The sequence below is a fragment of the Myxocyprinus asiaticus genome, chromosome 49, assembly GCF_019703515.2.
Source record: "Myxocyprinus asiaticus isolate MX2 ecotype Aquarium Trade chromosome 49, UBuf_Myxa_2, whole genome shotgun sequence".
NCBI classification, from domain to species: Eukaryota; Metazoa; Chordata; class Actinopteri; order Cypriniformes; family Catostomidae; genus Myxocyprinus; species Myxocyprinus asiaticus.
In genome coordinates, this window is record NC_059392.1 from 13,093,089 (window position 1) to 13,110,071 (window position 16,983).

General features: G+C 38.0%; 1 protein-coding gene across 2 annotated transcripts in view; it reads right to left on the minus strand.

Annotated features, from left to right (window-relative positions):
- Positions 1–16,983, minus strand: part of LOC127438578 (TLE family member 5-like) — a 46,647-nt gene that overhangs the window by 12,784 nt on the left and 16,880 nt on the right. For both annotated transcript variants that reach the window (XM_051694263.1, XM_051694262.1), the window contains exons 2-3: positions 3,418–3,506; positions 1,229–1,292 (exon numbers count right to left, since the gene is read on the minus strand). In XM_051694263.1, coding sequence (XP_051550223.1) covers positions 1,229–1,292; positions 3,418–3,506 — 153 coding nt within the window. The remainder of the gene's footprint in view (positions 1–1,228; positions 1,293–3,417; positions 3,507–16,983) is intronic.

Sequence of the window (16,983 nt, forward strand, 5' to 3'; positions counted from 1 at the left end):
CCGGAGACAATGAGGTTAGAGGAGGTGGAGAGAGGAGGGGAGGGAAATATCACAGGGGTGGGGGGGTGGGGGTTTGTGTAGAGAAAGAGAGAGAAGAATATGGACAAAAGGAAGAATGATAGATAAGGTAAATGGGGGAGAAGGGGATGGGGAAGTTTATATAATAAAAATACAACTGTTCATTGTTAGGTCAAGTTAGTTCATAGTGAATTAACTAATGTTAACTAATACAACTTTTGATTTAAAGATGTATTAGTACATGTTGAAATTAACATTAAGATTAATAAATGCAATAAAAGTATTATTCATTGTTAGTTCAGCTCAAGGCACATTTCAATCTATCAGCAAAGTTGAGCTCATACGCTGAAAAAAATCATGCAATAATAATAATAATAAAAAAAGAGGCTCTAGGGTGCGAGCAAATTGCTTATACATCTGAATCAAAGTCCCTATGCATCACCTTATATACAAATTACGTTTCAAACTGCAATTAAATAAACTAAAATCGTGGATGGCTTACAAGTGCGAGTTTGGTAAAACAGATTGTACCGATTGTACTAGCAATCACTCAACTACATCACCTAGCAGTACTTGCATCATGTTTGTTGTGCACTCAAGCACATCGTACGCGTAGATGCATTTTCTAATGGCAAAAAATAGTTTCACTGCATGCTTTTTATCTGACATTTAGGAGACGACCATTTTGGTATTTCTACACTAGATGGCACACAAAATCATTTTTTGCCAGTGAGAAATACAAACTCAGTAAGAATGTTATTTTAGACATAAAAATGGTAAATCTCAGATTTTTCTTCACGTACCCCCATCACCTCCTCACATACCCCCAGTGGTAAGCATAACCCAGTTTGGGAAACACTGCAGTAGACTACTTAAATATAAAGTTTTTCTTAATAGGCTACACATTTTTTATGTAATCCCCCCACCCCCCCCACCCCTATTTTATAATGAAATAATTTGTAGTTAAAATGTTTGTTTCTTTACATATAAGAGAATACCTCCAGTCAGTTCCAAACAGTGAGGTGTAGATATTCTAAACTGAATAAGACAAAAATGACACTGGTATCAGATTGTGATCGGTATTGACTGATACTGGGAGTTTAGGTATCAGTCGATAGGTGCATCCTTAGTTCCTTGTGGATGTGAATACTTCGGCCACATCTAGCCTAAGGCACATTCCTCTAGAAGAGAGTGTTCTCTGCAGACTTACCATGATATAATGACGCTGCATTTCTGACTTCTCGCTGGCCAGCTTGTCACATTCGAGTTTCAGACTAGAAAGACCAAACAAAAAACACTGGTGAAACAAGTATACACTAGACATCTACTATATAACTAGAGTCTGAAGAGGTCAGACAGCTTGAGACTTTTATTTTTTTGGGCTTCTGCCACTTTTTATTGGCCAAGACAGTAGATGGGTACAGGAAATTAGTGATGCTGTTGCAACTAAGAACTACTCTGATTATCGATTAAAGCTGAAGTGTGTAATTTCTGCGCCACTAGTGTAACCAAACGGAATCGCAAAAGTAAACGATTACAAAAACTTTTTCTAACAGGCTTTTCATTATAGATTTTTAGCGATTAGTTGTTGCAGCCCTACACTAAATAAATGAAGGAAAAAGTGGGTGGAATGGAATCAGGACATGACACAGGCTGGAATTATATCTGTTTCCCACATGAGCACCATGGATCAATGTGCCTTGAGCATGTGTGCCAACCACTAGGCCATTGCTCCTGTCATATTGGAATGTTTCAGGTTCAATACAAGTAAAAAACAAAAACAAAAAAAATTATAAAAGGAGGATTTATAGGCCTCATTGCTCGCACACGCTTTTTCAGTTCTGCCCACAAATTTGGATTGAGGTCAGGGCTTTGTGATGGCCACTCCAATACCTTGTGAAGTTATAATAACTCTGTTAAAATGTGTTTTATTTGCGCTATAAAGTTGTTTAAAATCATAATTTTGTATTCATCATGGCAAGTCGTAAAATTAGATATACTATAACTTTACACAGAAAAGGTTAGCAAGCGATTTTATCACACTAAAATCGTGTTAACACCCAGACTGTTTATGTCTTGTGGCTATACTTTTGAAACTGAGTATTTTAACTTATACGAATTGGCCCCATTCACTTCCATTGTAAATTCCTTACTGTAACCTCAATTTTTGCTGTTTTAAAAAAAAAAAGGAAGGAAAAGTAAAAAAATATATATATTTTTTGCGGTAATATACATTATGCCACAAATGCTGTCACTGAGCATAAATTGTATTAAACCCAGAAAATTCCTTCAAGAGACCAAGTCAATGAAATACACTCCATTGGGTTTGCCATTACTTATTTTGTTCCCAAAGAAAACAAAAGACATGGAATTTCCATCATAGTGAAAAATCGAAATCAATTAGCAGTTCCATATGGAAAAGGATTATGCTTGGTGTCGAACTGGAATGGATCCAGTGTTCATGCGAAAGCAAGCCAAGAGAAAGTATCTCATCTATATAAGAACAAAGTGACAGCCTCTAAATTCAATACTAGAGGGTTCAGTGGCGTATGACAGCATGGCTGTGTTTCTTCATACCTCTCCAGACTGCTGCCTCCACTTATCCCAAAAAAAAAAGAAAAAAAGAAAAAAAAAAAACCTCTGCTGCTATGACTGTGTAACATATATTGGGGGTTGTCATGGTGACCATCCTCCCTGCTGCCAGGCTACCTGTGATTGGCCATGCCAGCCACTGATTGGCCGAGACCTCCTGAAGGTTCCAAAGATGCTCTCCGAATAAAAAAAAAACACAAAAAAAAACAAAAATAAAAAAAAACCCCCAGACACATTGGAGTTTTATTGCCGTTTCTTTCTGCCTCCAAATCGCTCCTGCTGTCAACCTTATTTTGATTTATGTATTCCCTGATCTATTTATGCATTTGTAGACAGGAGCGACAGCTCAGCTAGGCTCTGGGGACTGCCTGCAGTACATTTCCTTTAAAAGGCAGAACACAGCACCAAAAAAAGCCCTTGTCTTTTGAATCTCAATTGAAGTCAATGGCGGTGAATGCGCGCTCTGAATACACATACAAAATGTAGTGCCAATTCTTCTATGTACCAGGGTTAAATGAGGGTTCGCTCGTTGTCATGGGAATAGGCAGGGAAAGACATGTTGCCTTAAAGACGGGGTCGTGGCTGCGTCTGTGTCTTTTAAAGAGTCTTCAGTCACCTTATAGAGTCAAGGCATCAGACAGATCATAGTAGCCATTCCCTGTTAATCGGCATGGGAAACGAGGCACTGGGGGCCGCTTGTTAGATTCAATTAAAGCGATGAAAATATACACCAGCTAATAGCTAGTTTAGTCGCACAGCTTTGTAGAGCACTGCCTTAAGGTATTGAAAGCATGTGTGTGTGCTTACCTGTGGTATTGTGCTTGGAGGAACTGGAACTCGTCCTTTATGCGGTCGCACGAGTCTGATGTTGTGAACTTTAGCTGCTGTGATGAAGCCTGCAATGAAACAAGTTTACAGTAGTCAATCGCATTATTCAGTGCACGAATATTATAAGGATAGTTCACCCAAAAAGTTTTATTGCTAGGCAGAATGTTAGCCTATATAACAAAGTGTCACATAAACAGTCGTAGTGTGCACGTGTCGAACGCTTAACAGCCAAAAGAGTATACTGTAAAAAGGCTGAGCGTTCAACCATGTGCAAGACGGAAGAACAAGTGGAAAAACAAAGTATACCTTAGGCCGAAACAATCTGGAATAGCATACCGGATCCTTGGATTAAAAAAAGAAACTGCCAGTTTGTCAATCTAATACATCCATGTAAATCGATATATATTGTGCATGTCAGATATTGCCTTGGGTCCCAAAATCACGACACAAATTTTAAGCCCCCCCCACCACCACCACCTCCAATATCCCAATTTAACCCCTGTATATATCACAGCATCAGCTGGGCATTCAGGGTTTGGATCACTGCCCCATTTCAATGAGAATGCCAAGACCGGCAAATTCCGGCCAAAACAGATGAGGCCTTTGAAATGCAGAGAATTTTGCAATCAAGTTTGAATTCACCAAAGTGTAACTCTTGAAAAAGCACCAAATAAAATGTTGTAAGACTTTATGCAACATTCAAAACTCATAATTTAGTGCGTCTGTCATGTTTGGAGCTTGATGTCATCCAGGTTTTTGAATAACATGTATTCCACTTGCAGGCAAGCTTATTTCCCTTGTGTGGGGGACCACACCTGCAGGGAAAATGCAGATGTTATTGAAACCAGGTCTTCCAGATTTCAGTGTAATTCTAGTAATGCTGAAAAAAGACAACCGCTGCTATTGCTACCCAATTTCAGGCTGCAGAAAATGAACCATAGTAGGGATGTGCATTTTAGTCATTTTGACTGCTGGAGTACTTGACAGATAATGGTACAGGGAGTCCATGTGATGGATGTTTTTGGCCATTGCATTGTGCCTAGATTATTTTTTTTGGTGTTTCTTGCTTTTTTCCATGTTTGTTTGTATTTTTAAGACAGTGTGTCAAGTTAAAAATAGTTCAACTTTTCAAAACGCATCCCTATGTTCAGTTCCATTCCATTCTATCAGCTGATATCCATCTAGCAGATTTGAATGCAAGAATGTGTCGTTTGTGTCACTCCAAATAATTTCCAAACAGTGCTGAATGCTGTTGCTGCCCAGCGCTGGAAGTCATCATGTACAGTATCCATGTACGGTTTCTCCAATCAATCGATTACACAAAACACAAAATGCCACGTTAACAAACAGAATTTTAAAAATGAAATTAGAAGCTGAAATAGAGTTGAATATTTATGCCCATTCCTAAATCATAGAGTAGGGCTCACGATAAGATACGTATCGCAATACATATTTCACGATTTATCATGCAGGTTCATTTTTCATCAATCTCACACCTCATAAAAGATTCTATGACCACTAGGGATGGGAATCGTAAGGAATTTACAAATTCTGATTCATCTTAATGACTACGTTTACGTGGACACCAGAATGCGGGTTATTGCGAGAAAGTGGTGTTCCTGTTTAAATGCACTGTATAAGCTGCGTACTTTTTTACTCCCATATACTTAATGCCGCTCATGCGCTTACATGACCACATGGCCATGTTCTCAAGAAGAAACCTGGATGTGTTATACCGCTTTCTCTTAATCCCTTAAACGGTGTAAGGAAATCTGCGTTCTTCTTTACATGGCGTTTCAGAACACCGCTTTCTGCAAAAACCCTTGAATAAACCTTTTTCTGAAGTGAATATAAACATGGTCCCTTAATTAATCTAGTTCCTTAATTCGATTCACGACACTTTTAGTACTTTGGAGGAAAAAATATTTGGAAATATGAACAACCAGTCAGTAATTAGTCTGATTTAAGGCTCACGAATTGGACATGTTGAAATGAACAACTTGCGGTTCAGTAAGTTTTTGATTCAGTGAAAAGAACTGCCTGAAAAGGTCATTCGTTCTGAAGGTAACATTGTACGTTTTGTGGTGTAGAATCAAAGGAGCTGCCTTATAAAAGTAATTCGTTCATGAATCGAAAAACACTGGTCGCTAATTACGTTGCTTGTTGTAGATTCAAAAAACTGGCTCATTGGACTACACTGATCGCACATATAGCACAGTGTTCCGTCCATATTGGCAGAATAATGCTTGTTCGAGAATAGTTAAAACCGTAAGTTATGAAAATCATATCCGGTTCCGGTATTTTTTTTTAAGAACACGTTCTCGGTTCATTACTGAATTATTGGACATAATATGAACACACAGATTAATAAAAATACTGATACAGGGATGTAAAGTATTGATACAATATAGTGATTAAAAGGTACCGTGATCTATCTATGATTGTATCTGCACAGCCCTACCATAAAGCCCTAAGAGTAAAGACAACTTGCACAAGAAGATTACAAAAGAAAAAATCAACCCCAACATGAGCACTAGTCCATCCAACAGCATGCTAGATTTAATCATGTTTTATAGAGGTGTCTCATGCCTCCTGAACAGTCAAGCAGCTGATTCATCGTTATTTTCCTAATCGCCAACACGTTCTTGACTCCTTTCAAGTGTTTGTGTTTTTCCGTTTAAAAAAATCCCACTCTACAGGTGATAGCTTGGCGGATGAAAATCTCAAAGCCTGCAGTACAAGCGGACCAACCTTTAACACAAACTGTGTACTTAGTCCGAGCTCTCTGCACTCTGCTACATATGAAAGAGTGGCTTGTGTCAACAGCGAGCACTTAGTGCCCAAACACTTGATCTTTTGCATTTGGCATTAAAAGTAGTCCTCATATCTTTGCGTGGCCACAGGAGATCTGGTTTCCTAAGGGAATACTAGGCAAAGGGGCAAATCGGGATTGGAAACGTTGTTGAGTCAATAGCCTCTGGTGGAGAGTCCGGCAATGGAGAGATCACGGGTGTTACGTATGCACAATAGACGCTTTCAACGGCAGCCATATTGACCATCTGGATGTAGAAAGTTTTTCAGGCAGTGTACAGTGTTAGATGTGTGAAATTGTGAGTGGACTTAAAAATGGTCATAATACATTAGTGTGATGAAACAGATTTACACATGCGATGTGAATTTAACAAGCACTTTTGTGGACCTAAAGCTGTACTATTGAGGAAAGTCCACATAAAAATAATTTTTCTCTATGAATTCAATGACTACGAATTTGGCAAGTGATGAAGACCTTCAAGGTTGCAAGGTTTAGTCTAATGATTTTAAGCTTAAGAGCAAATACCATATTCACTTAAGAAATAACCCACACTCACATGCACTCATGCGTGCAAACACATAAGAGCCAAAATATGGGACAATCCCTAATTTGACTCTGCTTCTGTATGCTTCTCCTTTGAGATGCAATTAAACCATTAAAAGGCTTTATACGCTGGTGGGCAAATCATCTTCTGCGGGTAAATGGGATTCATCATTCCTGTAATTTACAGTCGGGCTTCCCACCGAATGGTTAACAGAAAAATAAATGTTCTCGAAAATTCTCTTTTTCACCCATAATGACAGTAGTTTTTTTTTTTCATCCCAAAAGATTTCAAACAAAGGCCCAGATGTAGTTATCTGAAGAGAAGAAAGACTTTCAGTGAAAGATGCCAATGCCAATGCCATACCAATCGAAGAGGCACAAGGACCACTAAGGCCAAATCATCATCCCAAGTATTCCTGTGTTTTTATAGCTATGTTCGAAATAGCATACTATTTTTTCAGGAATATATAGTTTATAGTATGTATATGGTGCAGAGCATGTGAATTTTCTGGATGCATGGAATACCCAAATGACCTACTACATTTGTCAAAATGAGCAGTATGAAACTGTGCACAGTATGTCCCACAATAAGCTAGACTTGACCTTACATATCCAATATAATGAATGATCTTAAAAGTAATATCAGTCACAATCTTTTTCTTAACTCATTATTTAAACAGACTGCAAACAGTTAGGCGGTTTTAACATAAAAGTGGATTAAAAATGTGAAAGAACCGTTTTTATTTACGCAATGACAACTGAATGCCACTTGCACAACTACTGTTGCAAAACTATTGTTTCCCATCAATGTACAGTTGAAGTCAGAAGTTTACATACACCTTTGCGAAATACATTCACAATTCCTGACATTTAATCATAGAAACTTTCCCTGTCTTAGGTTTGTTCACTGATCACTACTTTATTTTAAGAATGTGAAATGTCAGAATAATATTAAAGAGAATGATTTATTTCAGATTTTATTTCTTTCATCACATTCCCAGTGGGTCAGAAGTTTACATACACTTTGTTAGTATTTGGTAGCATTGCCTTTAAATTGTTTAACTTGGGTCAAACATTTTGGGTAGCCTTTCACAAGCTTCTCGCAATAAGTTGCTGGAATTTTGGCCCATTCCTCCAGACAGAACCGGTGAAACTGAGTCAGGTTTGTAGGCATCATTGCTCGCACATGCTTTTTCAGTTCTGCCCACAAATTTTCTATTGGATTGAGGTCAGGTCTTTATGATGGCCACTCCAATACCTTGAATTTGTTGTCCTTAAGCCATTTTGCCACATCTTTGGAGGTATAGTTATGCTCAAAAATTTGCATACCCTGGCAGAAATTGTGAAATTTTGGCATTGATTTTGAAAATATGACTGATCATGCAATAAAAACTGTCTTTTATTTAAAGATAGTGATCATATGAAGCCATTTACTATTACATAGTTGTTTGGCTCCCTTTTAAATCATAATGACAACAGAAATCACCCAAATGGCCCTGATCAAAAGTTTACATACCCTTGAATGTTTGGCCTTGTTACAGACACACAAGGTGACACACACAGGTTTAAATGGCAATTAAAGGTTAATTTCCCACACCTGTGGCTTTTTAAATTGCAATTAATGTCTGTGTATAAATAGTCAATGAGTTTGTTAGCTCTCACGTGGATGCACTGAGCAGGCTAGATACTGAGCCATGGGGAGCAGAAAAGAACTGTCAAAAGACCTGCGTAACAAGGTAATGGAACTTTATAAAGATGGAAAAGGATATAAAAAGATATCCAAAGCCTTGAAAATGCCAGTCAGTACTGTTCAATCACTTAAGAAGTGGAAAATTCGGGGATCTCTTGATACCAAGCCAAGGTCAGGTAGACCAAGAAAGATTTCAGCCACAACTGCCAGAAGAATTGTTCGGGATACAAAGAAAAACCCTCAGGTAACCTCAGTTGAAATACAGGCTGCTCTGGAAAAAGACAGTGTGGTTATTTCAAGGAGCACAATACGACGATACTTGAACAAAAATGAGCTGCATGGTTGAGTTGCCAGAAAGAAGCCTTTACTATGCCAACGCCACAAAAAAGCCCGGTTACAATATGCCCGACAACACCTTGACATGCCTCACAGCTTCTGGCACATTGTAATTTGTAATATGGTCACAACCATAAGTGCTATGTTTGGAGAGAGGTCAACAAGGCCTAGAGTGAAAAGAATACCATCCCCACTGTGAAGCATGGTGGTGGCTCACTGATGTTTTGGGGGTGTGTGAGCTCTAAAGGCACAGGGAATCTTGTGAAAATTGATGGCAAGATGAATGCAGCATGTTATCAGAAAATACTGGCAGACAATTTGCATTCTTCTGCACGAAAGCTGTGCATGGGACGCTCTTGGACTTTCCAGCATGACAACGACCCTAAGTGCAAGGCCAAGTTGACCCTCCAGTAGTTACAGCAGAAAAAGGTGAAGGTTTCTGGAGTGGCCATCACAGTCTCCTGACCTTAATATCATCAAGCCACTCTGGGGAGATCTCAAACACGCAGTTCACGCAAGACGACCAACGACTTTGCATGACCTGGAGGCATTTTGCCAAGATGAATGGGCAGCTATACCACCTGCAAGAATTTGGGGCCTCATAGACAACTATTTTTTTCCTATGTTGCCATATTTTGTTTTATGATTGTGCCATTCTGATATAACCTACACTTGAATATGAATCCCATAAGAAATAAAAGAAATGTGTTTTGCCTGCTCATTCATGTTTTCTTTAAAAATGGTACATATATTACCAATTCTCCAAGGATATGCAAACTATTGAGCACAACTGTATGCTTGGGGTCATTGTCCATTTGGAAAACCCATTTGCGACTGAGCTTTAAATTCCTGGCTGATGTCTTGAGATGTTGCTTCAATATATCCACATAATTTTCCTTCCTCGTAATGCCATCTATTTTGTGAAGTGCACCAGTCCCTCCTGCAGCAAAGCACCCCCACAACAGGATGCTGCCACCCCCATGCTTCACGGTTGGGATGGTGTTCTTCAGCTCGCAAGCCTCACCCTTGTATCTCCAAACATATCCATGGTCATTATGGCCAAACAGTTCCATTTTTGTTTCATCAGACCAGAGAACATTTCACCAAAAAGTAAGATCTCTGTCCCCATGTGCAGTTGCAAACTTTTGGAGCAGTGGCTTCTTCCTTGCTGAGCAGCATTTCAGGTTATGTCGATATAGGACTCGTTTTACTGTGGATATAGATACTTGTCTATCTGTTTCCTCCAGCATCTTCACAAGGTCCTTTGCTGTTGTTCTGGGATTGATTTGCACTTTTCACACCAAATTACATTAATCTCTAGGAGACAGAATGCATCTCCTTCCTGAGTGGTATGATGGCTGAGTGGTCCCATGGTGTTAATACTTGCATACTATTGTTTATACAGATGAACACTGTACCTTCAGACATTTGGAGTATGCTAAGTTGCGAGAAGCGGGATAAAGTTAGTTTTTAGTTCGATATTCCTATGGTGATTTACTTTTACCATCTGAAAAGTCCACACACTGTGCTAAAACTTTGCTAGCATCCAAGCATTCATTCAAATGACTTGCATGTTAGAGGTGAATAGGGTTCGGGTCAGTTTTTCAAGTAGGACTTTGGGTTTGGATTTGTAATTAATGAAAAAAAAAATAGGCCTACCAAACTTCTTTTGCGCACATGCTCTCACTCACAAACGCGCAAATGGATGAGCTAGGGGCCGTTCACACCGAACGTGCGTCTCCTCTTTTTTCCCCATTGTTTTCCTACGTAAACATGCTGGACGAACGTCTTTGACTGTTGACCGCATCTAGTTGTTTCTTCAGCTTCTCGCTCAGGACCGGAACATTTTAAACACTGTGTCAAGTTAAAAAGAACTTCAAGTTTCAAAAATGCATGTCGATACACCTACGTTCTATTTTATTCATTGCGCTGCATCTAGATTGTTTTTAGGGCAGGAGTCACAAAAACGTCCTGAACAATTCAGGCTGCAAAGAGGTGACCTTTACATTGCTTAACATTATACCAGATTGTTCTGCACCAAGCAAAGTTTCAGCGGTTGATAAATGGTAAGGCAATGATTTTTTCCCTTCTGCTCTAGTGTACTGAGGGGCTTCCGTGCCTTCTTAAAACTGTGTATGTTTAAGAGAATGTATCTTAAATATAAGTGTATGTTGTATACAAGTGTATTTTTTCACTTGGTTATACTTCTGCGAGTGCAGTAAAGGCAAAATATACTTATATTCAAGATCTATCCTCTAAAAGCAAGTCTAAATATCGTATATGCTGCTTCTTCGGTGAATGCATCTTTTTTTTTTTAAGGATTTTTGGATATTTTACAATATTTATATTTTTAATATTATATTCAACATTCTCAGATCATTTTTTCTTCTGCATTATAGCTGCTAAAGAAAATGTATGTCGTTTTAAAGGAGTTTTAGATATTTATATTGGAAAACAAGCCAAAACAAAAACAAATCAAAAACGTATTTTGTTGCAGTGTATAATGGGGCAAAGACTACCCTCTCTCACCTGTCTGTTCACTTTAATCCATCTTTAACTCACAAAAAAACAAACTCTCTCTTATTAATAAAGCTGCGTATTGCCAGTTTTCTTCACAATAAGAAATGCACAGTGACACATATATTATGATTCAATAAGTCACGAGACATCACGTTATAATCTAGCTGCAGCAAGCGCGCGCTCGAGGGATGAACGTCCCCACAACAGAGTGCATCAGCCAGGTGCAGTTTCAATCTCTCCCCATTAGATCGGGACATTCGCGCAACTCATAGAAGAGGCGCTGACCGCACAGAGAAATGCCAGTTTCGGAGTTTGTAGTTATTTACGTGACCTGCTTCTGAATTATTTGAACTTTAATAAAGCTCTAACGCATTTAATATATAATTAATATTTCATATGTAACGCTGGGGTGTTTCCTTTAAAGACTCTTGACATGCAAGTTTTGCTTCAGTGGGGCGGCAGCTCTGGCTCCACTTATTCCACAACAAGAGTGCTTCTGTATTTACTTTTTTGTATTTTTGTAGAATTCCCCTCATACTTTGCGGTCTACATCACCTGAAGCTGTTTGGAAAGTTTAGAGTGCATCTGGACTGTGAGCTGTGTAATTCTTCCTTTCCTCAGTCAGGCGCGTGCTGCAGTAATGCTCTCACGCGTCATCTTTAGAGTTTAATCTGATCTCATGTTACATTAAATGAGATCAAACGATTCTTCGACAAAAAACATTTTTGTTGACATTTTTTTTTTTTTTTTTTTTACTGTCGACGTTGCCGATAATGTCGATTAATCATTTCAGCCCTAGTGCCTACGATGCTTACATTAAACACAACTTTATAAAGGGTGTAAGTGATTTCGGATTCGGGCTTAAAATCTGACAGTACCGTTTGGGCCAGATAGGGCTGGGCCACACTGTCTCGTGTATGGGTCGGGTTCGGGATTAATTTTAAGGCAGGTGCAGACCTCTATTGCATGTTCTATATAAACAGCTATTTTTATTTTTAAAAAATATTCTAAAGGTTGTAGTTTTTTTATGTATAACATACATGTCAATTGAATGAATGCTTTGACACTGTCGATGTTTTAGCACTGTTGGTAGAATTTTCAGACAGTCCTTTACGTACGCTAGTATAAATTCTAACTAAAAATCTTGAAGTTAATGAGCGCATTATCGGTGTAAGAATAAACCGGTCGACAGAGGTAGATTTTTGCCCATTACGCCGATATCGTGTGACATGTAAACACCAACACCGGCGTTCTCACTGGCTTATTCAATGTGCGCATGTTGAGTGCATGTCTCTTCACGGATTGACGTCAAAAGCGGAGAATAACGTGATTATTTCAAATCTCATGTTAACACGGTTTTCTTGTGTTGTCAGATTTTTTTAAATAAGCTGATTTTTGGGTGTAATAAGCATATTGGTGTGCATGTAAACATGCTCATTGATTCATTTTTACCGCATTTGTCATTCTAAAAAATAAAAAGGCAAGATGACTTAAGAGTTTGTGGGCAAACCCAAAATATTAAGGTGTATTAATCTGTCATGAGCCTTTTTGTTCATCATTTTAACTCAATTTTGGTTGGTAAATCTTTACAGCAAATAGTATTATGTTAGCAAACATTTACATACCAAATGATATTTTATACTTGTACAGAGAACAAAATGGTGTAGACCCACCAGTGGCCCTTTTTAATCTTTCAGTTTGCACAGTTGCACCATTTTTTTCATAAACCATCTGCAAACTCATCAACTTCATCGATGTTCATTCTTAAAGAAGTGCAAAAAGCTTTGAGCAACATTTGTTTGTTTAAACTAAAATACTGTGTTTTCTCAAAGTGGCAGAAACAGCATGGGGGCTTGTAAACTGGAAGCTACCCTGCAGTTCAATGGCGCGGTGGAAGCTAATCATGTTTGGGGCAGGAATTTGATTTAGATGATTATCTAGTCATCCAACCTTAGTCACTGCAACCCTCACCCCCTTTACTCCATGAGGAACAGCGTCATCCCACTTCCGAGGCGAGCCAATCCGACCGCTTTAAGACGTTTGAAAGTGGATTATTCACCCTTTATCACTTCAGGCGCAGCGCACTCCCAAACACAAGCTTCCTTTCACAGGAAAGGCCGATGGTGGCAGTCAAATTACAGACAAATAGCTGTAACACAGCATAAAGAATGCACATCACAGCAGGTAGGGGGTAGTGTAAGAGAGGGAGAGAGGGACAGAAAGGGCAGGGCTAAACATTAAACAGAATGGTTTAACCAAAAATGAAAAATCTGTCAATTTACTCACCCTCCAAAATTAGTAGTTTCCAAACCACTATGATGTTCTTTCTTGCAGAACACAAAAGGAGATATTTAAATGAATATTGTGGGCCATCTTTTCAATACAATGGCAGTAGATAGTGCCTAACTTGTTATTGTTATTAAGGCATAAAAACACGTGTACATAACCAATAAAAGACGCAACACTGGTTCTGTCAACTGACCTGAAACTCTCTCACACTGGTTCCAGGCCAGTGGGCCATCTGTATTGTCAAGTCCTGATCGGGAATATCAGTCACAAGAAGAGGCACAAAAAAAAAAAAAAAATAGCACAGTGTAGACTGCTAGCAGGTTTAGAGCACACGTTTGAAAATTAAAAACAGAAGGGTCAAGGTTATTGTGAGATTACAGGCAGAACAGAAGTGATTGTGATTGATGCCGTGTTGGTAAAGAGCTTGGTGCGGGTCAGAGACTCCAAAAGACAGCCGATTATTCCCGAACCTGACACGGCCATGGGAGATGAGGAATTGTCCGCAAATAATCACACCTCAAAACTAACCTTCCAGATTTCTAGACTTAGATCATGTTTCAAAAAAGAAAAGAAAAATGGATGATTAATATTCTACTCTAGTCTTTAAAAGAGGATTCCACTGCAAAAATTACTTCTAGTACTTATAGTAGCCATTTAATGGAATATTTCAGGTCATATAGAAGTTAAGCTGCATGAACAAAATCTGTGGCATACTAGTGCTGGGAGATATGTAAAAAATATTTTTGCGATAATTGCCTTAAAATATATTGTGATATCCAATTATATAATCAACGCCCCTGCTGAGGGTTGGTGAATTTTTTTGCTTTATTGATTTTGCTTTAAAAACTTAATTTATTGAAACACGAAACACGAACAAAAAGACATTTCTAAATTCAAACTGCACTTTAAACCAAAAAGCAAAAAATAACGAAGTGATCAAAAAATCTTATTTAAACACCTCTCCAAATCCAAACATTTACCGTCTCCAATGGCTCCATTTGCCATCACGCAAGCATCCGTCAACACAGATGGAAAATTACTAGGGCTGCCCCCAATCAAAGATTTTCCTAGTCGACTAGTAGGAGTTAATTTAAGCCATTAGTCGACTAGTCACATGTTTATGATATTTTTTGGGGTGGGGGGGGCATCAGAAAATGGTTTGCGTTCCAGGGCTGAGAAAAAATGTTATAAGTAACATTGCTAACACTGTTCTACATTACAGAGAGATACTAAACCGTAATAATGAGCCTTTAAAATATACATTTTACAAGCGCACACACGAAGCGAGCCACATCAACACTGGCAAAAGCGGTAATGATTCTGAATGTGTCAAAAAAACCAGCAAGGCGACTGTCTGAACATTTTGTTAATTTAAAGAGAGAAATGCACATTAGGGTTGTGCCAACAGACGATGATCTCAGGGATCGACGATGGTCAGAGTGATCGCCAATACTGATGCCTTTGATGATGCCAAGACGATATTTGGCTCGTTTTCCCATGTATTAAATTATTATTATTATTATTAGGCTATTATTAACAAATTAATTAGAGCCTGACCGATATGGGATTTTTGAGACCAATACCAATTTTAGAGAGGTTAAATTCACCGATTACCGATATGGGGCCGATATATTTAATTTTTGAGCTGGAATAAAAACAAGACTTTTTCTATGTGGATTTTTCACCGATTTTGCACTGATATGACTATGCAAAAGGTACTCAGAAGGCTGTTTTCTTAAATATACAGAATATTTGACATTATTATTATACATTGTCAAAAAATTCTAGAAATGAACACTGAGAAAATAAAGAATAAATTAATATAATAAATAGCTAAATAAACATCAGTACTGTATGTTTAGTATAAGTCAGTTGCTGACCATTTAAATAAAGAATAAAAATAAAACAGCTAAATAAACCAGTACATTTTAGTATCAGTCAAATGCTGACCATTTAAATAAAGAATAAATAGCTAAATAAACAGTACTGTTTAGTATCAGTCAAATACTGACCATTAAAATAAAAAATAAATAAAAATAAAATAAATAGCAGTACTGTTTAGTATCAGTCAAATGCTGACCATTAAAATAAAGAATAAATAAAAATAAAATAGCTACATAAACATCAGTACTGTTTAGTATCAGTCAAATGCTGACCATTTAAATAAAGAATAAATACAAATAAAATAAATAGCTAAATAAACACCAGCACTGTTCAGTATAAGTCAAATGCTGACTATATTAATACTGCCTAGTCAAGATAAACAGATAAGCAGCGGTGTTACACCCTATTCTGCTACACAAGTTCAGGGGAAACTTTGAACGGTGGAAAACCAGACTTCTAAATATTACATATAAATGCAACGACTGGAAATGTTCGGTTGAAGGGGGTACCAAACTGTGAATCCTGAACAAAACAGTTTGGTGAATACGTTTACTCATTAGCTTCCACTCAGCTGACAACAAAAGTAGCTACGTGATTAGCTAGTTAGCTATAAGCTCGTTGTCATGGAGAGTAAAAGACGGACAATGTTTATTTTACTTTCCAGCATTGTGTCTCACCAACTAGGTAACAACGTAGTGTGAAATCAACAATCATCAGACACATTCCACCACCGCACCATTGTCTGTTGAACTTCAAAAAGGTGCCCTGATGTTTACCTTTCAATCTGCTACATTACTGACTGCACTGACAAACTATAGATTCGGAGCGCGCTCTGTTGGACAAACTACGCTACGACACCAATTCTAAAGCATTGTTTTCTGCATTACATGTTCTGAACAAAAGTTTTCATATCGGCGTATATCGGTAAAATATAGGCCGATACCTATATATCGGTGAAAGGCTAATATCGGTCAGATATATCGGTCAGGCACTATTACATACAATTACTTTTCTTTGATGCTTGCATTTATTTCTTCAAAGTATAGTTTATTCCCAACTTTGCTACATAAATTAGATATCGTTTTCCAGCATAAGTGCATGGTTTGTGGTAAAAATGAATGCTCACTAATGTGACTGTTTGGACAGTTTACTTATTTAGTATACTAATTCAGTATAGGCATCGATAATTTGCACTCAGTTGATAATGTATGTTCATGCTGTTAGACCTAAAAAAGAAAACAAATCGCAAGCAGGTGCATACACAATACAATGGGGAAAAAAAGAGAAAAACTGTGCACACTGTGGTATAGCTTGCAAATGCAAATCTTTATTAGTTTTGGTCAAAGACCTTCTTCAGGCATTCAGTTTATTTATCTGAATATTCTTCCAGTTGTAAGGGAAGTATATCACAATTTACTCAAGTAGTTTCACCAGTGATACTGGTTATGCGCTCAACTGAACCAGAGAAGGT